Genomic DNA, 22,089 nt, shown 5'->3' on the forward strand with positions numbered 1-22,089 from the left:
CCGAAACCGATAAATCCTTATTGGGTCGGTTTCGATCACTTCCAAACTCACACCGAAACCGGTGGAACCGGACCGAAACCGCACCGACCCGGACCGTTGACACCCCTACTTTTACTAATAGGTTTTTTTTTTTTTTTTTTTAAGTAATTAATTTTTTTTTAATAAAATTCCTATTTTACTCTTAAAAAACGGATACACGTTTAAAACGGATTCTTTTGCCGTTTCCGTTTTTCCCGTATTGTATAATAGCATACGGGAAAACACGTTTTAAACGGCAAAAAAACGCAAACGCATTTTAAACGCGTTTTAACTAACAGTGGACCAGACCAATCCCAATCCCATCCAGATTGGATTGAGTGGGATCGGTTTCAGAACATTGAATCCGGTGAGTCAACCTGGATTAGTCTTCAACCAATCAGTATCGATGCCCAATACTGATACAGATCAGTCATTTTGAGCCGAATCAGATCGTTTTGCACCTGAAAATACTGATACTTTGGTTTCTTGAACCATTTTATCATTTTTTGTCCCAATTTTTCGTTACGATATCAGAGTCATAGCAAACGTCGACAATAGCCGACAATCATATGTGGATCTTGTGCATAGCATTGGTTGTAGCTTCTACTTATAAAGCAGGCGTTAAAAATGTGGAAGGTTTAAGGATCATATACTCACATGCATTTCCCCTCCCCCTTCCTATCATCCCCCTTCCCCTCTAGTGTGTATGAGTCAAGGCCCAATTTCTTTTTAAAAAAAAAAAAAATTGTAAATTCCTAATTCGATTCGGGATTGAATCGGCAATTTGATTTGGCCGGAATAGAATCGGCTGGATTTATTCATCGACCACTGCCGATTCCGATCCGAATCGACCAATTCACCGACACGATTCCTGATTTTATATACGGAGTTTCAGACAAGTTTTTTTTTTTTTTTGATAAGTAAGTTTCAGACAAGTATGGATTCAGTACATTTGAGCCGTTGGATTATATGGTCAAACCACTTAACTACCGGTCATCAAGTAGAAATTTGACTTTCGAGGGAGCATGATATCAGTAGATCGTTTGATAACGTAACCAGAAACGTGTTTCTGTGTTTTCTTGTTCTCAGAAACACAGAAACGGCATAAATACCGTTTGGTAAAAGTGTTCTGTTCCACTTGTTTCTTGAAACATAAATTGAAATTTATAACAATTTATGCTTCAAGAAACATGAATGACGAAACAAGTTTTACTTGTTTCGCTTGTTTCTCGAAACAAAAAAGGGGCACAATTCCACGATCGACCGACACACCAACTTAAAAATCTATGAAAATTTATCATGTTCATTCGAAGATCAACACCCCCCTTCCTCTGAGGTTCCCTCCTTGAATTTCTTCGGTAATCCTTCAATCAACTCCTTCGCTTCCTTCAACGCCAGATTCGTAAGTGCTCTCACGACCTTAATCGTTGCAATCCTCACGTTACTCGGCACTTCCTCGATAAGAACATCGAACTCCGTTTGCTCCTCAACGACGGCTGGTTCCGCATCGGCAACGGCACCAGGCGCTACGGCAACAGCCGCCGGTGCGAAGGCAGCAGCGGAGACACCGAGCTCTTCCTGTAACCAGTCAACGAGGCTGCAAGCTTCTTCTAGGGTTAGGTTTTTGAGCTCGTTTCCAATCTTCTCTACTTTCTCTGGTACGGCAACGGCGCAAATAGGGGGAAGGAAGTTGGCTTTGCGGGACAATTTGGGGCTTCGAATCGGGAAATCTAGGGTTTGCTTCGGGAAAGAGGTGGAAGAATGGGAAGGACACGCAGAGGATGCAGTCGAAGTCGGCGAACGAAGCTGGTTTCCTTTTCATGTAGTAAACCTCTTCCACAATTCTTGATCCCAAAGCTGGTTTCCTTTTCAATAACGACTCTGTTCTCATCACTGCCGATATCCTCGTATTGAATGAATCCATTTCCTTCACCCGTGATAACAATCGAACTCTGGTGTTTGTTTTGAATGTCGGTGTTGAACCAGAAACCTGGGTTTAACCACATGCATAGAGACTCGTATGGCCGCTAATAAGAGTTTCAAGAAACAAAGTTTATCAAACACCCAAAATTCTGTTTCTGTTCCCAGAAACGGAAATTTATGTTTCTGCCGTTTCTTGAAACAGAAACAGCAGAAGCGTTATCAAACGGGCCCTCAGTATCCCACAGAGATCTTTTCACTTCCATAAATTATTATTTTTCTAATGGAAAAGGAATGGAAATAATTTCTCGCGCTTACCTGTTATTCGTTCCTTGCCTCTCTTGTCAAAGCAGAGATTAGCTGATAGAGGTGAGAGCTGCTTCTTCTACATTTAACCGAAGATTTTATTCTTTGGATTCTCTGAAGAGCTCGAAGGAATTACAATGGCCATGTCAGCGTCAACAGCTACTATTCCTTCATTTAGTTTCGAGCGCTCCACTGCTTCCCTTTCTTCCAAGCTTTCCTCTTCGACTTCGCTTCAATTTCCCCTACAGCTTCGTCGACTTCGAGTAGGAAACTGGAGGTTTGTCGCTTCTCCTAAGCGTCAAATTCTTCCTAAGGTTTAACATTTCTCCCTTCTTCTGTTTATTTTGCTTTATTATTTATTTATTTTCTGGTGATTCGAGTGGTCCTTGTGAAGATTCTATGGCGGATAGCCATGTTTTAGTAGTATCTATTGTTAACTGAAAATTTTTAGGCTTTCTCTCTTTTCTGACGGGTTTTGCTCTGAAACGCTGTTAGAAATTTCCCCTATCCTCACCCCTTCTCCCCCGGCCCCCGGCCCCCGCCCCCCGCCTCAAATGCCAAATGCACCCAAAAACAGAATGTATATTGTACTTCCCTAATTGAAAATGGGAGTGCTTGGGATTTACTTGTGGCCATTTAATGCTTATGTAATTCATCTTCAGTTTTCTTTTCGAGTTTGCATAATTTTGGTTATAAATATTTTATGAAATACTAAGCAAGAGAAATTGTTGTAATGATTTTTGAAGGAGCTCCTTAACTTTTTTTGGTAAATACGCAGTGATGTTTCGTAGCAATAAGTAAAATGATGTTGTTGCATAATCAACTGATGGTTTTGTCTGCTTGATTACTTTTACAGGGCATATGTTACCAAAGCAGTTAATAGTGATTCCTAGATACGTGCATGTATACTATTGAGACCTACAGACTATAAATTACACCCATAAATTAGAACCTGGTCTTTCTTTTTAAGTAAACCAGAAATATATGGTCATTCTAAGTACTTTGTAAACTGACGTGCCTTTTTTTGGCACATCTTAAAGCATTAAAGAACATGATGTCCTCGAATATTCTGGTGAATTCTGTCCAAAGTGATGCCTTATATTGTGCATAGTTCAAGTAGATGCTCATATCATGATTCAAACACAGGAAAAATCTATATTGGCGAGCACAAAAACTATATGTTATATCTAGCTTTCTGCCTTTCAGTTCCATATTGAATAAGTCTACTTTGAATGCCTATGTTTCAACAAACAATTCCTTATAGTTTTTATATATTTCCATTTCATTTGGAATTGTCTTTTATGTCAAACAGTTCTTTTGGATCATTATTTTATGCACACGTTTTGATTTCCAATAATCCCTTTGCATTCAATATTATTCTGCTGTGGCAATATTTAATTTTAACCAAAACTCTGATTGGATCTGGATTATTATGTCATTTTTTCCACGTTTACATAGGGGTAGCACAATTGGGTGACAAGATGAGGAAAAATCCTCAGACCAATTAATTCGCTTGTAGGAAGGAATTCCATGAGAGGGTGGACCTTGGTGCAATGGTAAGGTTGCACCATTATGACACAGTTTGAGTCAGGAAACAGCCTCTTCCCGTAGCGGGGGTAAGGCTGCATACATTATGACCCTCCCCAGACCTGCAGTGGTGGGAACCTCGAGCACTGGGTACACTCTTTTTGAAGGAATTCCATGGTGCCAGCTGAAGGCTCCAAAAGGACGTGGTTAAATGTGAATTGAGTTAAAAAAGATATGAGGACTCATGATTTAATGAAGATGTGACCCTAGATTGAGGTGGCAATGGTGGATCAAGGTCTTCTGGTCACCTCACTGGAAATTACACTAAACCATACACATACTGCCTGGGGGGGATACTATCATTCAATCTGTGAATATGTTTGCAGGTAGAAAATTTTGGGATAGATGACCTTATTCCTGAATCAGAAAAAATGCGTACTATAGCTTTGTGTAAGAAGAGTGTATTTAAAACACGAATCCCCTTTGTCATAAGTATAACAAATTAGGTATTGACAATGCAGTTTTGACTAGCCAGTCTAATAGAGCTGGCTTTGCATCAACTTGCCTAATCAATGGTCACCCTATAAAGTAATGTCTATATGCAGTTGCTCTTTGTTATGGGGGTGGGAAATTTGATAATGCTTTTATTTTTAAGTGATAACTTTATATTATTATTATTATTTTCATTTTGTGTGTAGATATATTTTTTTCTCATTGTTTAAGGCCTTTTGTTTGTCATTTATATTTTCTTTAATGCTGATGTGTATGGAAAGAATATAAAATGGCCTTAGTACATGGAAGGAAAAATCATTAAGTATCCTTGTTATTTGATTTAATCATTTAGTCATAGATTTATTCAAGGTTATGAAATGTTTATACTAAATATCATTAATTGTCACTTGGGAAATGCCTAGTCATCAATTAATCAATGACTTGCCTTGATGAGGCAAAACAGCTAGTTGCCACCTTAAATATAACCTTGAATATACTATCTAGGAAGGAGATGGCAAGAAATGGCTACCTTCAGCAAAACTGTGAAGACCATTATTTCTTGAAGGGGGGAAATAAAAATTACATGTAGTAAGAAATTCTAAACATAACTTATGATTATGATAGTTGTCTTTTATCTTTGTTGCTCCAAAAGAAGGTGGGAACGTGACTTACTGTTGTTAAACTCATAGGGATTAGGAAAAGGGGACTATTGGAAGAAATATCTCCACTTAATGATGGGAACATAGATAGTAATGCTGTGAGGGTGCCATAAATTTGGTGTTGGGTTAATCATTTTTGGCTGTATTGAGTGTTTGGAGTGCAATTCTCTCACAAAATTAGCATTATGAAGGTAAAATCCTACTAGTGCTATACCTGCGACATGGCCAAGTATGCTATTTTTGGATGGTACTCAAGCTTTCTTTAAATTTTAGTTGGTGCTATATTTTTCTATTTTCACTCTGCTCTTGATCCTCATTTCTATGGTGGTTGTTAAGTCCTTTACATCTCTAATGACCTTTGACTATGAACTGTATGAACTGGTTTTCTTCACAATTTAAAAAGATTAAGCTTTACAACAATTTAATTTTGTTCCCTGTCCATTCTCTGATGTATGTGAGCTGTCAATTGCTAAGGCCCCACAGTTACATCCAGCTGAGAAGATTTCAATTTTCAACCTCATCAACCTACTATAATTCTAAAATATAGATTAATGCTTCTTCAATAGGGCTTATATTATTTTTCAACCAAGACACGTGTGATTAGTTGATCCTAATGGTACTTTGCTCACCTTATAGGATATAAAGGATTACCAATCAGCGTAATGTTTCGTAAATCAGCTTGGTTTTCTACTTTTCTTTGGACTAGATGCTGAGCATCTTATTAGATATGAAGCTAATGTTTTAGGTGACCACAAGTTGGCCAGTTTTACCTGGACCCTATAAGGTACGATCTATTGGCTAGCCTCTACCCCATAGCTTAACTAATGATTTAAAATTTCAGAGTAGGTTGGCCCTGTGTTCAGGGCTTTATGATGTGTGCACTTCATTAAAATTCTGAATTTGTATCTCTAACATTTATTATTATTATTATGATTATTATTATTATTATTATTATTATTATTATTATTATTATTAGTTTAATAATTTTAGCATTGTATAGTGCTAGTGTTCAAGTTCATTTCAGGAGTATGGTGTTAAGGAACTGAAATCAATCTTCTTTTTGGCCTTGAAAAATTCTACATATAGTATACATTGGTGAATCTATCTTGGTAGTTTTACCATCTGAGCTTTGGGACATCCCCTGGATGAGATGTAGAAACTGGAGGTTTAAAACCTTTTGATCTAAAGCTACATTTTGAGGACGAAGCGGTTAATCAAAGAAAGTTATTTTCAGGAGGAAAGTCCATATATTGGGCATCCCAGATATCTACTTAGTCTGGTTCACACTTAACCGAATCAGGAAGTGTCCATTATTGGTGAGTCCAACAGTGAGTTGGTGGACCGTATCTATGGTATGGGAGAAGCGGTTTTTCAAGGGCAGTAAACCTCAGGTCCATTATATATTTGTTTTCTTTGCTTCTGCACTTCTGCAAAAATGTATCCTTTAAGTTTTTCCTCCTTTTCTCCTTTGATATATCATTTAAGTTCTTTTCTCTGTCTTTCTTATTTTGGAAACATCCTAGACTTGAGGAAGCAGTGTTGAGATTTTGCAATATCGGACCTACTTGTGCTGGAATAAACTCTTAGGGCTGAATATTGCTTGCTTCATGGTTATGAAACTCTGGTTCTGGACCTTCTTAACATATATTCTGAAATGATATGGATTATAAAACTGTACTTCTTTGTTTCTACTGATCTCTGTAGGTTGAAGCAAAGAAACAAACATTCTCATCCTTTGATGATTTGCTGGCAAATTCTGATAAACCTGTATTGGTTGACTTCTATGCAACCTGGTGAGTCTTATTTTGGTTTACTGAAGGATCCTTATCAAAGGTGGACTTTGGTTTTATTATCATATTACTTGTTATGTATCTAATTTAAAATCAAACTAATTTTTTATTTGGAAAATATATTGTTTCCTTATTCTCAGTTCCTGTTCCAGGTCAAAAAAAAAAAAAAAAAAAAAAAGAAGGGGGGGGTGGGGGGAGGGGTGTGGGGTTGTGGGACAAAAATGAGAGTGATGAGAAAACAATCTACATGGTGAGAAGGCAATTTTCTCACTGCCTAGGTCACTTAGTATTGTCAAGCTTGAAAGTTTAGGAACTGTTGGGGATGAGCCTCTGGGAGATCTAATCAATCTGTATTTGGAGAATAATAAAAAAAAGCGCATTTTATCATTTGCAGGTGTGGTCCTTGCCAATCATGGCTCCTGTTCTCGATGAAGTCAGTGGCATGTTGAAAGATAAGATCCAAGTTGTGAAAATTGACACAGAGAAGTACCCAAGCATTGCTGACAAATACAGAATTGAGGCACTGCCCACATTTATCATTTTTAAGGATGGGAAACCCTTTCATCGCTTTGTAAGACAATTTTGATTTCATTTCCTCCCTCAAAAGATCCGACTTTAGTGAGCTTTAGGTAAATTATTGAGAACCTGAGTTTTGTGTGAGGAGACTATGAACACTGGACACCAAAAACTTTTTGGCACACCTTGCCCACATGCATAGACATGAACCTCCTTTTGGGAATCCATCCAAGGAGACATATGCAAAATATTACAAGCAGAGATGATTGCCAAACTGTCTGATCTACTCCATTGTTTTTTAGATCAGAACGATTTTGACAACATCCTGACAAAACCTCCATTAACTAATTCTTTTGGTCTGTGCAATCAAGGTCCACTGTGGCACAGGATGGTGCTTCATGTGGTCAATCTAATCATGGACCCTCTCCTTGTGCAGATTTGCTGCATGTAATAGTTACCCCCTAATTGAATACCCGCATGGCCTTGTGGTCTTGCATTTCCAATACTTGTTCATTCTTTTTCTGTATTCCAGTTCCCTGTCAATTATGTTTGTTTCATTACTTTCAGGAAGGTGCGTTGACTGCAAATCAGCTTGTCGAGCGGATTGAGACTGCACTGGAAGTTAAGCAATAGTTCTCAAGGTCAGCCTTTTGTAATTACATGGTTCTTGATCCAGTTTCCAAAACTATATACATGATGCAGCAACATCTGTGGAGGGTTAGCCCTTTCAGTTGTTTTTATATATTTGTTTTCTCATGCATTTCCATAATAAGGCTTCAATTTTCTCAGTTCAGTTTGGATGGAAACTGAAGGCAACTGGACATTAGAAGTCTGAGACTTTAAGCTTTTGAAGCTGCAGGAATGTATGGGTTGATCAGCCATCTCTTTCTATTGTGGACCTAAAAAAAATTCGTAGGACATTGTACTGCTCCAGTGGATCAAAGTTTATATGATCAGGATAACAAAATTGAGTTGGCCTTGAAACAAGTTGGATCTGCAGAGCCATTGCATTGTTTTTTAGAAAAGTATGCAAGTATAAAATTCTCTGTGATGTAGTGATGTTTGTCGCTGTTAGGATGTGAATTTTGAATACCATGATGCAAAAATGTGCTGAGCTGCATTCATTGGTTCCACCGGGTCAACCTTCAATGAAGAACTGGCTTTTTAGCTGAACTGTGTAATCTGTGTGCAGTTAGTGCCATTTTCATATTATGCCTGCTGCTGAACAGGTCCATTTTGGTTCATTGAGAAGGTTTTGTTGATTAGTGAGAGGATTTCACCAGTGTGGCACTGTGTGGATACTGTTGATGGATGAACCACTGCTTATATGCAACAAATGACGCTTTATCTACAGAGGAAACGGATTTTAGTTGGACTTGCGGTCATGAGTCAACTCATGCGATATGGGCAAGAATTGTCCACGTTTGGGCATAACAGGGTTAGCAGTATCCAAAGGCATATCGTTAAGGAGCATACTCCACAGTAGCTGAAATGCTATGCAAACCACCTTGACAGCAGTCTCCAGTCTCCACTAGTCAGATCCCTTGTTTGGAATCTAGGATAACCAAGAGGAAACCCTTACGGCTCCCTTAGAATTGCCTTGATTCCAAATCAATATTGCTTCTATAGAGACCATTTTACGGGGATGGTACATGTAGCGTCACCCTCTTGGTAAGGAGAAAGTTTTCCTCTACCGAAGGTGAAGGATAAGTCCATCTATCTAGGTTCATCGTTACGCAAAATTATCCTTTGTAGTGAGTGCGACCGTGCAGTGAGCATTGGATAATCGAGACGATTTCAGGGTGCGTGCCTAGATGGTCTTGGTCATCTGATGCTCACCACACAGCTGCACTCACTGTAGAGGATAATCGTCCCGGAGGGGTTTTATGATCCTACTGAGCTTTTGACTCTGGAAAAGGGATGCCATCATTAAGGTTCAACCTCTTATTCAAGAAAAAAAGCATCTAAAAAAACTTTTAGGTAAAATCTAATTATTTTACAGATAATTTATTTAAAAAAAAAATTCATATAGGTTTTACCCATAATCAAATTAAGTCTAAAAGAAAGGGAACATGTTCTCTAAGCCGACCACGAAGAGTATGCTAGTACCCTATCTCTATATTATCTTCTCTTCACATGAAATGATCACATTGCCTTTTATTACAAAACAATTATATCCCTCATTGATATCTTCCATATGCTGCTTGCTCAATAAACCATCTTCCCAAAAGAAAAAACAAAAAACGCCTTGGACTAGGATATTTTACCAATCGAAACTTTTTTTTGTGATAACTTATCAATTAATGGTTAATTTTTATATAATCATTAACCAATACTATGAAAAGGAAAGAACTTGCAAACCTTGCAGTAGCAAGAATCTCATGCACTGAGTTGCTCTTTTTTAATATAATCATTCTACCTACTAGTTATTCTTAAAATCTCCTATCGCACCAATCCCTGACATTGTGAGTGCTTGAATTGAGACATATCATGCCCATAATATGAAAAGGGAAGAACTAAATTAGTAAAAAAAGCCAGTTCATTATATGTTTATCGAATCAAATAATATACAAGTCCTCTGGAGTTAATTGGTATTGTTGAAGACATTAGAAATTTCAGCGATTCTAGGGTTTTGGACCAAGAAACGACCGTGTTGAATTGAAGACTGGAATCGGAATTAATAACAGCCGATTTGGATTGGAATCTCGGCTGATCAATCCGATTCTGATTTCTTAAACAGTGCAGAAATCGAACCAAATTAAGCCAAACCGAACCGCAGCTTCGGCACTTCTAGTTAAATGACATTTCTGATCACTTTCGATTGGAGTCGAGTTGCAGAGTGGTGAAGAGAGGGAGACATGAGAGGAGAGATGGAGATGAGAGCAGGCGAAGCCATAGATATGGGAGAGGACATAATACCCCCAATCCCACCCCTCGCCTTCTCCCTCCACGACTTATTTCTTTCCTCTCACTGCTCCGCTTGTTCTCGCCCTCTTAATGATAATAACAATAATCCCTCTGCTTTCCTTCCTCTTCTCCCCACCAATTCTGCCAATGTCTCCTCCTCCTCTATTCTCTACTGCTCCTCCCTGTGCTCTGCCGCCGACTCCGAAATCCACGTATCGAGCGGGGAGTACCACCTCCTCCGCCTTTTCCAATCAGAGCCGAGCACTTGGACTGATGACACTTCCGACCTCCGCACCTCCCTCCGCCTCCTCCTCTGCTTTGAGAGGCTGGGGCTCCTCTCCCGCCACCAAAACCAAAACCATCACTACCAACCAAACAGGATCCCTAGCAGAATTGCTGGTTTGATCAGTAATCGCGATCGAGTGGAAGGTGGCGACCCCCAATCCGATGAGATGTTCGCAAAGATGCGTCAAGGCGCAAGGTTGATGTCTCTCGCACGAAGAACGCGTGATCACTCACTCCCCACTCCCACTTCCACTGCGAGTGGACATGAACATGAACCTGAACAAGAACTTGAGGAGTTTGTTCTGTGCCAGGTGTTAATGAACGCCGTGGAAGTGCAAATTAAAGAGGGGCACTCCCTCGGTGTCGCTGTCTACGGACCGGGTTTCTCCTGGATCAACCACAGCTGCTCTCCTAACGCCTGTTATCGGTTCCTCCTAGCTGGGTCGGAGATTCAAACCTGCGGTGAGTCAGGGTCTAGTATTGTCGCCAGTGGTGATGCAGAACTAGTAAGAACCGATGATGATTCATACAAGTCTTTGTTTTCCCTTCTTCTTCTTGGAAGTGACAGTTATGTGGAATTGAAAATTGGATGCAGTTGAAGGCATGGGTCTGTGATGAGAGCAAATTCAGCCAAGGTGATTATTAGTATCGGGGTTATGTTGTTTCTCTGTTTGAAGTTTCATAAATTTCATTTCTTAATGTTGTGTAGGATGGTGTGGGTATGGCCCGAGAATTGTTGTGAGGAGCATCAAGCCAATCAAGAAAGGAGAGGAAGTGTTCGTGACATACACTGACTTGTTGCAGCCTAAGGTACATTGTCTTTGTTGTATACCTACGTTCCCATCTTACTGAATTTAATTAGCTGATTAGTTTGAAAGATGAGCTTAGCTTGTGTTATCTAACTTATGGCATTCTTGGTTTGATTTACATAAACTATTGCAATTTGACACATTTCTTTCTGCGCTAATGAAAATTAATTTGGCAGACAGTGTTTAATCTGGCTATACTATTTCAACCAGTTTAGTGTGGGTATTTAGTACTCGGTATTATGTGCCAAGCCCTCTCGCACAGCCTATATTACGCTGACAAGTAAATAACGGACTGTTGGGAGTGGTCAGTTTAGTGCACAAACCCATGATGTACAAGTGAATTTGTGGAAAGCCAATCACTTTCTGTTTCACCTATGCATGGAATATTAAACTCAATCTATTGTAATCGAATTATCAGAAAGCACTGGTACTGGTAAAGACTAATCAATAACAAAACTATGAATCATACCTTACATCCGGATGCAATTAGGTATACCGTCTATTTTTCTGCACTGGGCACTCTGGTATAACAGTTTGAACTTGAAGGTATCACAGCTTTTTCACTGTTCATCCTGTCAATTTCTCTTTTAGCATTTTATCTTCTACATGCTTCTGTTCCTTTTGCAGGCAGTGAGGCATTTGGAATTGTGGATGAAATATCGGTTTATTTGCAACTGTAGGAGATGTAGTGCATCACCAAAGGCATATGTGGATTGTATTTTGCAAGTAAGAAATTACACAAATATATGATAATGACATAATGTATCTGCCAAATGGCCAATTGTTACCAAAATAAGTCTTGGTTGTTTAAGTCGCTTTGGCTGCCACTCTCTTTTACTCTAATTCATTTCACCACAAAAGGAGTATGTGAATATGGTAGTAATCATCCAGCACTGTTAAAGGGTAATGCATAATATTAGTCCTTCCACCAGCCCTTTTTTTCTTTTTTCTTTTTTCTTTTTTAATAACAAATGCATGAGATAGTAGCATAGTTGTCCAGGCATTAGTCACCTTGAGTGTCAAGGCATCCAGGCCAGACTTTTTTTTTTTTTTTGGGGGGGTGGGGGTTGCGGGGAGGGGACACTGACATTAAATATGGTTCATATTTTGCTTGCCTTGCGCAACTTGGCACTGCTTGGTTCACCTTTGTGCCATGAGTACTATGGTTTTTACCCTTCCATAGCCTCATGAGTATGACCGTTGCTTCACCATCCAATATAATTGGTGAGATGTTTGAAACGTAGTTTATTCACACTATTTACCCACTTTCTCTAATATCTTTCTTGGATTTACCCTTTTCTTTGTTGGTAATAAATTGCATATTGCAGTTTATTCTATTTGAAACCATTCTCGTACTTATCCACTGAATATGAAGAAATCCAATTATCTGATGCATTGGTACTGATCCCCAAGTTCTTTGTGTTGTAACCCAAGTTTCCTGAAGAAGTATCATTTATTTACTGGTTTCTGTATTGCTGTCTAGGATAATGCTGCCATCCTCAGGGCTACCAACTCAATTTCGGAAAATGGTTTCTGCAGTGATGAGGCATACGGAGATCTCAGTGATTTTGTGGATGAAGCTATAAGTGAATATCTGTCAGTTGGGGACCCTGAATCTTTGTGTGAGAAGCTGGAGAGTATGCTCATTGGAAGTATGAGGAGTGGACAGATGCAACCAACGGGGGAGCCATTGCATCCAAATTTGAAGTTGCATCCCCTTCATTATCTCTCTCTGAATGCCTATATCAGTCTGGTGTCTGCCTATAAGGTACGAGCAAGTCACTTACTGACTCTTCATTCAGAAATGGGCGATCATCAGTTCAAAGCTTTTGACATGAGCAGGACCAGCACTGCATATTCTTTGTTGCTTGCAGGGGTAACCCACCACTTGTTCCTCTCTGAAACTTCCTTGATAGCAACAGCTGGCAATGTATGGATTGATGCTGGAGAGTCCTTGTTGGGTCTCTCTAGGAGCTCAAGATGGTTGCCTCATTCAGAACTCCTATCCTCCCTTCACAGTAGATGCAGCAGGTGCAAATTGATTGACAAATTAAAAACAATTTCAGCTTTTCCTTCGTCTCCAAGTGTCTCCAGACAGGCAGAATTTGAAGAGTTATCTGAATGGTTTCTTGACTGTGTCTCAAGGTTTTCACCACAGGTCTGGCCTTTCTTGATTCATGGACATCCTTTCCTTAGACATTTGACTGATCCTGTTGATTTCAAATGGCTTGGAATGCCAAGAACTTCCACTGTTGGGGACTATGTCACTGATGTCAGTCTTGATTATGGGGATGGACGAAGTTGTGGTGTATGTAGATGTAAAGAGGAGTGCACCGATGGAGAAAGGTCAGTTCTCTTTCAATTCGGTGCTCATTGTTTACTCTATGGAGGGTATCTATCAAGTATTTGTTATGGTTCTTATGGCTCTTTGACTCACTATGTTAGAAATGTACTTCATGGAGAAAACATGACTCTGTAACCATTTTCAATCAAGCTTAGTGAGTTCAACAAGTGTGAACCGTCAAGATTTAATTTATTTAAACAAACATATGTTCAAACCGAATGAAATTGTTTTTACTGAATTTATTTATTTATTATTATTGTTATTATTTTGCAGGAAAACTTCCTAATTACCCACGTTTGGGTTTCACATTACTAAATTGCCCAGTTTGTGTTTGTGTTTACAAAACTACCCAAAACAGTTACTCCACTCAACTGACAGTTTATTTTTCCATTTTTAACCCCCAACTACCTCCAGCTCCCCCATTGTTCGATCATCTTCTCTGCATCTACCCGCCCAACCCTCCTGCAACCCCGTCGCTCCCTTGCTCCCGCCTCCCGTTCTTGTTGGAAATTGGAGCTTCTCATCGCAAGCAACAATTGCCGCTGCCCTCTCTTTTCCATCCAATTACTTCGATTTTTATCTGTCTTTTCTTGATTTATTAACAAGATTTTAATTTATGAAGTTCTCTTACAAAAATCGAGAAAAGCAGAGTAGTGGCTGGGGTTAGAGCTGTTAGAACCATTTGTTCCATCCTATTGTCTTATCTTCTTCTTGCTCCTCTCTCTCCATTGAAAGCCTCACTTTGCTTCACTAGTCCCAAAACCCTAAGAAAATCCTAGCTTTAACTCTTCTCTCTTAAGAGGAGAAGAAGAAAGGATGAATTACTCGCATCTCATTCTTTTTCTTCTTCTTCCCTCTTGTCCCTTGCCCCTCTCCCAGTTTCAGTTCATAAACCCTCTTCCACTCACAGAACTTTGTTGTGTTGCATCTTCAGTCAAGCTTCAAACAATAACAATTCGGTATTGGATGTACTCTAGGCAAGCATGGAACGAGAGGATACTAGCAGGTGGTGGTGCGGGACTGCATAGCCGGGGTGGGGTGGTGCGGGGCAGGGAAGGAATGGAAGTTGTAGGGTTAGGCAGAGTGGTCATCGAGAAGGGTGATCTGAGAAAGGGGGAGGTGGAGGGTTGTTGGGGGTAAAAATGGTAAAATATATATTTGGTTGGGTGAAGATTACTGTTTTGGGTAATTTAGTAACTCCAAACCTGATTTTATGTATTTTTGTTAACTCAAACATAAGTTGGATAATTTTGTAAAATGAAACCCAAAAGTGGGTAATCATGTAATTTTCCCTTATTTTGCTTTGATACATATTTACGGTATTCCTACCCCACACCCCGAGCAGGGATTGGCATTCTCGATCAAAATGAGAGACATAGTATTGGACTAGTCGCATGTTGGTCTTCACTGCTTATAGTCCTATTGATTTGGCAAAAATATCTATCCATTTATTCTTTGAAATTTACTCCTATAGGAGCTTTGATTCTGCTAAACGAGTTCTATTTATCTATTTCTTTCTGGGAAGTCAATGAAGAATATGAGTTAAGTAAAAAAGAATAAAAATAAAAACACATGTTCAAACTTCCAAGTGGTTATATATTACTATATGAGGATTTTCTTTCCCTTGGTATAACCTTTATTTTAAAATTAAAAGTTAAATTAAAACTCAGGAGCACATGGTATAGAAATACCCTATGAATACTTAATTGACAAAGAGAAATTTTAAAATTGCATTCTAATTATTTGAGGAAAAATATTTTTGAAACCAAAGTTGACGAAGAAAAAGTTACAATCTTACTTTTTTGCCCATTGACAACACACTTTTTCTAATGAAGTTATTTTTTTTTTAAATGTGAATAAAGTTGAAATCTGGTCATTTCACATATGAATTTGAGAAGTTTTCAACCCATTTTTAACTTTCGCTGAAAAACTTTTGGGAATAAGAAGGTAACAGTGTACAAGTGCACAAATGAACAGAGGCAGGCTTGGAAACATTGCGCTAGGACTGGAGAAAGCCCTCTTTGTTACCCTTGAGACCTTTTTTTTCCCTTCATATACCAATGAATCCCTCCACCTAATAGTTTTAAACCCGTAAGATGCATCCATTCTATTCATTGGGTTCCAAACTGAATGCACCCATGGTTTAAGAGAACATACAAATATTAATTGGTATCATTCTCTTACGAAAGGAAATTAAGTTATACCCATTACTCCTAAGAGATTTCATATTTGATTTGCTATAGAAGTTATTTACTTATTTTTAGCAGTTTAATTATAACCCTCCTAGCTTTGCCTTACCTTAATATAATAAACCTTGAACATGATCTATTACCTAATGGTCATGAAAGCTGATGGTATATCAATGGCGTCATCATCAAGATCAATGGTTGGGTGATCTACTTGATTATGAATGGAAAATCAACTATAGGAAGTCATTCCATTATATTAGTTAATCAACTGGCTCATTCCAGGATATTTTATTGAAAGATATATACTATCTGGTATTCAAGACCCAGTAGGGGAGAGGAATTATATATAGAAAAAGATAAAGATCTTTCCTATTAATATTTAAACCCATCTGGCCTCAACCAGCCAAAATGCTAATCACTTGAATCAGCCTAGCAAGCAAGTGGGAATTTTTGTAATCAACCTCAGCCAAAAAGCTAATCATTTGAATCGGCCAAGTAAGCAAGTGGGAATTTTTGTAATAAAGTTGACATTTTTCATAAAATATTTCCTAAATCAGATGGCCAACCTAAGACTGAACAACCTCCTACGCGTTATGCCCACTGTGTTGTTACCACGTTTCTGCCTCTCCCTCTATTTGAAACCTTATAAAAGGTTGCCCTTGTATAATCTCTTAGACCATCAACAAACCAACACCCTCTTGTGTTTTTCCTGATTACTCTTACATTCTGGTTTTGCTAGTCACCTCTCTCTCTCTCTCTCTCTTGCTACCATGTCAAAGCCCACAAAAGAAATGAGCTATGAAGATCATGAGAAACAAGTGAAACATCACAAGCACTTACAGCAACTCGGCAAGCTTGGTGCTGTAGCTGCTGGTGCTTACGCTCTGGTAAGTTTGCCCCACGCGTTGACATCGGTTACTCAATCACATATTTCGTTTACATAGATAATATTGTTGGAAATAGGATAGAATTAATCCTTAAAAATTAGTCATTAAAGAGAGGGTATCCAAGTCCCTATATGTGGGATAATTGCTTCCACGGAACCTAACAATCTCCCTTCCATCCTTCCATCCTTTAAGGTACACCAGAGTTGCGTCCAAGATTTGATACTAATGGGATTCTAAGTAAAACTCATCCTTAAAGGTTAGACATTAAGGAGAGGGCTTTCAAGTCCTTATATTTGGGATAATTGCTTTCGCATGGAACCCAACAAATATTACATACATAGTTATAAAATTTATCATAATTATATGATAATGAAGTCATTGGGATACTTACTATATAAATAGAATAGGCTAATGAGGATTAAGATGGTGGTCATGTCTTGTGATCGATTTTAAGAGCTAATAAGCTATTACTTTCTTTCTTAAATATTTCTCAGCATGAGAAGCACAAGGCTAAGAAAGACCCAGAGAATTCTCACAGCCACAAGGTCAAAGAGGAGATTGCAGCAACGGTTGCAGTGGGAGCTGTTGGATTTGCCTTCCACGAGGGTCATCAGAAGAAAGAAGCTAAGAAAGAAATGTGGGCTCACGGGAAGAATTAAACACTATATGTGTTCTCAGAGTCGTTTCTCTAGTTGTTACCTTGACCCTTTATTTGTTTTTCTGTTATTAGTGTCCATGAGGTTGAGAGATGTGTCTTAATCACTTAAAAGTACGTTAATGTTAAAGCAAAATGGAGGTTAATCCCTTCAATTTGCTTAATGGTTCTCTTTGTGGGTTTCTAATAATATAGGTTTCTTGGGGTGGGGCTGTGAGGGTGTCTGTTGTTCATTTGTTTATAGTAAAATGTAAAATTTATGAAACTTTGTTCCAAGTGTGATGGTAGAAAGATTGATTTGAAGTTGATTCTGTGAGAGATCACAACCACTTAATATAGAAACCTTTTCCTGATCGGTTTATTTCGGTTTCAGTTTGGCTTTTGAGTAGGTTAGGGAGAGTTGGGGATTGTGTGGATAGGCACAAGGTCATAGGTTCAATTCTTTATTTGTACATCTGTGATTTAAGTTGAAACCATAACGGTGTGTAGCAGCGCTAGTCTCACCAAGAATTAGTCGAGGTGTGTGTAAGCTGGCCTGAACACCTTGATTAAAAAAGAAAAAAAAAGAATGGATTTCAATTTGATTTTAGGTTCATTCGGTTTTCAATGTATATCGGTAAAGTATAGTTTAGTTCAATCGGCTCGATTTGTTCGGTTTAGATATTCACACCCTTAAGATGGACATAGATGTAGAAAGAAATGGTTTCACAAGAAAGAAAGCAGAGAGAGTGTGTGAGGCCTTCACTTTTTGTGAGAGGGCTGCGAAAGGATCCGGACACAGGCGTCGTGGGGATCTTACCTCCTTTCTTTATATATATATATATATATATATATGTATATATTTATATATACATGGGTGAAGAAAGTTTATATGGGACAACATATGACTTCCATAAGCTTTATATATATATATATATATATATACTAGTAAGAAATACACGTGCAAATGCACGTGGGAACAAAAATGAGTAATATTAATTCAAAGTTTCATTTGTTCTCTTATGTTGAGAGAGAGAGAGAGAGAGAGAGAGAGAGAGTCGTGAAAATGCATGTGAGAATATAAATGAGTATGGCATCAAAGATTGTGAACAACCTAACTCCATTGGCAGCCTGTAAAGAACCATAGTAACAATATTTTTTAGCCTCATAATCGCGAACAATAAATTTGGCATGAAGTATTTCACAACTCAAACAAAATACAGGAAGGGGAGGGAGCACGAAATAAGCATCAATAAAATAAATATATCCTTACAAGGATTGAGTTCATTAGGGAATAACCAAGGGAAGATAGGTGGGCGAAGTCCAGCCAATATGATAAAATTGAGAGTAGATTAATACTACAGGAAAAGAAAATGGCCAGAGAATATTAAATGAGTATTCATGAAGCACATACACGTTAAAGGTAATAGAGAGCATTTAATGAACAAAATGGAGAAATGAAAAACTCAAAAATAGAAAGCTTCAAAACAAAGAAAAACTTCTTAATTCAGTAAAGCTGTATCTACTTACGTTGATTATTAGATATTGCACCCAATACAATCAAGAAAATTTCAAAAAATAACTGAAGAGCTCCACTACTTGAAACTCATAGATCGAAACAGATCTGCAGATCAAATTGGATCAGAAAACTTGCCTGCAACAAACCTCGGTCTTTGCAATGATGCACCATAAATCGACGGACTGAAGTTTGAAGAATTATAATAATAGTGAGCAATTAAAGTTTTAAGGAACTTATAATAAAGTGAAACCTCCAAATCATCTTCCACAAAAAAAGCAAACTCATCATCTGAACTGGGCCAGCAAGCCTCCAACCACTACACCTATAAACCAACATTCCCCGTCCAATAATGCACAAACTTTAGGACTTGGGTTTTTAGGCCATTCTTGAAGTTCGATCGCAGAATTCTTTTGTTTTTGTATTTCCAGAATATGAGTGTGTGACTTGTTATAATTGATCCTATTGATAGTATAGAGAGTGGATCTGTCATCTTGAGAGAGATGGTTCTACCTTTCGGATATTAATCGAGTATCTGGAACACGAAATATATGGAATAGATCAAGAAATATTTGAACTATGATTCATACCTACCATTCAGACCTCGCGACCGGACTCTAAAAAAATCTCAATTTTCCAAGAGTTAAGCTTCTAGTTTCTTGAATTATCATTATATTTAGTTATAGTAATTAAATTTTAAAAGATTTACAAGATTTTTTATTTTTGGAAAAAATGGATGCATTAAAGATTTACAGAAAGTGGAGGGTACCAAAAAAGAATAGAAACAATAAGGTATATGAAAAAAGTGATAATACAAGATTTACAAGATCTTTTATTTTTGGGAAAAATGGATGCATTAAAGATTTAGAGAAAGTGGAGGGTACCAAAAAAGAATAGAAACAATAAGGTATATGAAAAAAGTGATAATGAAAGATTTACAAGATCTTTTATTTTTGGGAAAAATGGATGCATTAAAGATTTAGAGAAAGTGGAGGGTACCAAAAAGAATAGAAACAATAAGGAATATGAAAAAAAATGATAATGAAGAATTTAAGGTATTTAAATAAATAAGAAAAATAAAATAGTCCAAGGAAAAGAGTTTCAAAAGAAGAGAGAGAGAGAGAGAGAGAGAGAGAGAATCGTGAGAATTCTTTTGGTAGAAAGGGGGTTTAACCGTATGAGAGTTCGAGATTATAGGGAAACTAATTTTTTTTTTTTAAATATTTTTTGTTGATAAAAAGAAGAGAGAGAGAGAGAATCGTGAGAATTCTTTTGGTAGAAAGAGGGTTTAACCGTATGAGAGTTTGGAGATTATAAGGAAACTAATTTTTTTTTAAAATATTTTTTGTTGATAAAGAAGTTAAACAAAATTAGAAAAGCAATTGAGAGGAGAGAATATAGAAATATATAGATTTGTTTTAGTAAAAATAGAAAGAGATAAAATATAGCAAGATAGTGAAGAGAGAAGTAAATTAATAAAGAAAGAATATAATAAAAGATAAGAGAGAGAGAGAGAGAGAGAGAGAGAGAGAGAGGAGAGCACGAGAGTGACAAATGTGGAAAATAAATATTTTTTGGTAGAAGGAAAAGAGTTTCAAAAGGAAAGTGGGAAAGTGGGAACAAAAAATATAGCAATATATAATTTTTTTTTTACAAAGATATGGATTAATATAATTTTTTTTTTTAGAAAGATATGGATTAATATAAATTTTTTTTTTTTAGAATGATATGGATTAAAAGAGAGGAACGTGAGAGAGGGGAGGGAGAAATTTTAGAAAGATTTTTTTTTGTATTACGAAAGCTCTTCAAAATATAGATTTTTTTCTTTTTTCTTAAAAAAGATATAGATTTTAAGAAAAAAAGAGACCAACTTAAAAGAACGTGTGAGAGGGGAGGAAGAAAAGGAAAGTGGGAAAAAAGGAGGGAGAGATAAGGAAAGAGATGTGATAGGAATAAAGAAACTAAAATTTAGAAAATATATAAATATTAAAAATATATATCAAAGGTACCAACAATATCGAAAAAATAAAAAGAATTGACTAAAAAGATAATGAAAAAGATGATGTATTTAAGTAAGAACAAAAAATATAGCAATATATAATTTTTTTTTTAGAAAGATATGGATTAAAAGAGAGGAACGTGAGAGAGGGGAGGGAGAAATTTTAGAAAGAATTTTTTTTGTATTATGAAAACTCTTCAAAATATAGATTTTTTTCTTTTCTCTTAAAAAAGATATAGATTTTAAGAAAAAAAGAGACCAACTTAAGAAACGTGTGAGAGGGGAGGAAGAAAAGGAAAGTGGGAAAAAAGGAGGGAGAGATAAGGAAAGGGATGTGATAGGAATAAAGAAACTAAAATTTAGAAAATATATAAATATTAAAAATATATATAAAGGGTACCAACAATATCGAAAAAATAAAAAGAATTGACTAAAAAGATAATGAAAAAAATGATGTATTTAAATAAGTAAGAGGGGTAAAAAAGTCAAAGAAAAGATTAGCCACGAAACATGAGTACATACTTTTATATAATAGTATGATATACATGGGTGAAGAACAAGTTTATATGGGACAACATATGACTTCCATAAGCTGGATCAAGAAGAAATGTTTCAATTGGGCTTCTAAAAACAGAAATGGGCTGGCTAGAAATGTGGACTGTTCGATTGACACCACTATTGAGAATATACAATCTTTATTTTGATTGCCTTCTTCTTATTCCTAAAAATCTATTAAGTCAAGAGTTGAAAAAAAAAAAAAAAAAACAAAAAAAATTAAGGAAAAAGGAAGAGATGGATTCATACACGACTCATCAAGACGAGAACAACAGAAACCAAGAGAGATCTGTCAAGAATCATGGTTCTACGTATTTGTATTGGATCGACAGATACTTGATCGATCCAAATTGAATGTCAGTATTGGAATAAGGGTAACATCATATATATATATATATATACTAGTAAAAAAAAACACGTGCAAATGCACGTGTGGCCAAACATTTTTATACACAAGGTTTTTTTCAACAATCAATGGTTAAATGCTATTTTGGAGAGAGAGAGAGAGAGAGAGAGAGAGAACAAATGATTTACATGATTGAGTGCAATGGACAACTTGACACAAAGTCAATATTATTTCAAGTAAAATTTGTCACTTTAATTGAGTTTTTAACCCTTGAAACATAAACAAAATGGAAATTTTCCAACTAATATTAACATTTATCTTATAACTCAAAAACTTGCTAGATATGGTAACAAAAAATAAAAATAAAAAAAGGAAGTGGGGGGGGGGGGG

The 22,089-nt window shown here is 37.1% G+C and overlaps 4 protein-coding genes across 7 annotated transcripts; 3 read left to right on the forward strand and 1 right to left on the reverse strand.

Annotated features, from left to right (window-relative positions):
• Positions 1-1,332: 1,332 nt before the first annotated feature.
• LOC122084945 (50S ribosomal protein L12, chloroplastic-like) lies at positions 1,333-1,942 on the reverse strand. The gene is made up of 2 exons (XM_042653358.1): positions 1,913-1,942; positions 1,333-1,824 (listed from the first exon to the last, which is right to left on the reverse strand). Exons 1-2 carry the CDS (start codon positions 1,940-1,942, stop codon positions 1,333-1,335), a joined length of 522 nt encoding a protein of 173 aa, XP_042509292.1.
• Positions 1,943-2,226: 284 nt separating this feature from the next.
• LOC122084277 (thioredoxin Y1, chloroplastic-like) lies at positions 2,227-8,472 on the forward strand. Its single transcript, XM_042652381.1, is given in 6 exon segments — positions 2,227-2,558; positions 6,627-6,715; positions 7,107-7,120; positions 7,123-7,283; positions 7,796-7,869; positions 8,088-8,472. Coding segments are annotated over 5 exon segments (507 nt in total). The 5' UTR covers positions 2,227-2,381; the 3' UTR covers positions 7,862-7,869; positions 8,088-8,472.
• A 1,565-nt stretch (positions 8,473-10,037) lies between these two features.
• LOC122085263 (protein SET DOMAIN GROUP 41) lies at positions 10,038-14,962 on the forward strand. 4 transcript variants are annotated; one of them, XM_042653754.1, is made up of 7 exons: positions 10,038-10,926; positions 11,016-11,055; positions 11,130-11,230; positions 11,857-11,955; positions 12,713-13,260; positions 13,375-13,575; positions 14,551-14,962. In XM_042653754.1, exons 1-7 carry the CDS (start codon positions 10,087-10,089, stop codon positions 14,711-14,713), a joined length of 1,992 nt encoding a protein of 663 aa, XP_042509688.1. In that variant the 5' UTR covers positions 10,038-10,086; the 3' UTR covers positions 14,714-14,962. The 4 variants fall into 4 exon arrangements, with proteins under 4 accessions (XP_042509688.1, XP_042509685.1, XP_042509687.1 ...); XM_042653751.1 differs by having other exon boundaries at positions 12,713-13,575; XM_042653755.1 differs by having other exon boundaries at positions 10,039-10,926; positions 12,713-13,575; positions 13,847-14,678.
• A 1,491-nt stretch (positions 14,963-16,453) lies between these two features.
• On the forward strand, positions 16,454-17,580 carry LOC122083071 (abscisic stress-ripening protein 3-like). The gene is made up of 2 exons (XM_042650740.1): positions 16,454-16,649; positions 17,144-17,580. The coding sequence occupies exons 1-2, from the start codon at positions 16,533-16,535 to the stop codon at positions 17,306-17,308; spliced, it is 282 nt and encodes a 93-aa protein (XP_042506674.1). The 5' UTR covers positions 16,454-16,532; the 3' UTR covers positions 17,309-17,580.
• Positions 17,581-22,089: the final 4,509 nt, after the last annotated feature.

Source organism: Macadamia integrifolia, chromosome 7, assembly GCF_013358625.1.
Source record: "Macadamia integrifolia cultivar HAES 741 chromosome 7, SCU_Mint_v3, whole genome shotgun sequence".
Taxonomy (NCBI): domain Eukaryota; kingdom Viridiplantae; phylum Streptophyta; class Magnoliopsida; order Proteales; family Proteaceae; genus Macadamia; species Macadamia integrifolia.

Excerpts from the sequence above, each read along its gene's own strand:
- LOC122084945 (XM_042653358.1), bottom strand. The coding sequence starts at position 1,942 with ATGGATTCATTCAATACGAGGATATCGGCA. Across the intron at positions 1,825-1,912 it reads TCAATACGAGGATATCGGCA|CTTCGTTCGCCGACTTCGAC; the intron begins GTGATGAGAACA and ends AAAGGAAACCAG.
- LOC122085263 (XM_042653751.1), top strand. The coding sequence starts at position 10,087 with ATGAGAGGAGAGATGGAGATGAGAGCAGGCGAAGCCATAGATATGGGA. Across the intron at positions 10,927-11,015 it reads CCAGTGGTGATGCAGAACTA|TTGAAGGCATGGGTCTGTGA; the intron begins GTAAGAACCGAT and ends AATTGGATGCAG. Across the intron at positions 11,956-12,712 it reads ATGTGGATTGTATTTTGCAA|GATAATGCTGCCATCCTCAG; the intron begins GTAAGAAATTAC and ends ATTGCTGTCTAG.
- LOC122083071 (XM_042650740.1), top strand. The coding sequence starts at position 16,533 with ATGTCAAAGCCCACAAAAGAAATGAGCTATGAAGATCATGAGAAACAA. Across the intron at positions 16,650-17,143 it reads CTGCTGGTGCTTACGCTCTG|CATGAGAAGCACAAGGCTAA; the intron begins GTAAGTTTGCCC and ends AATATTTCTCAG.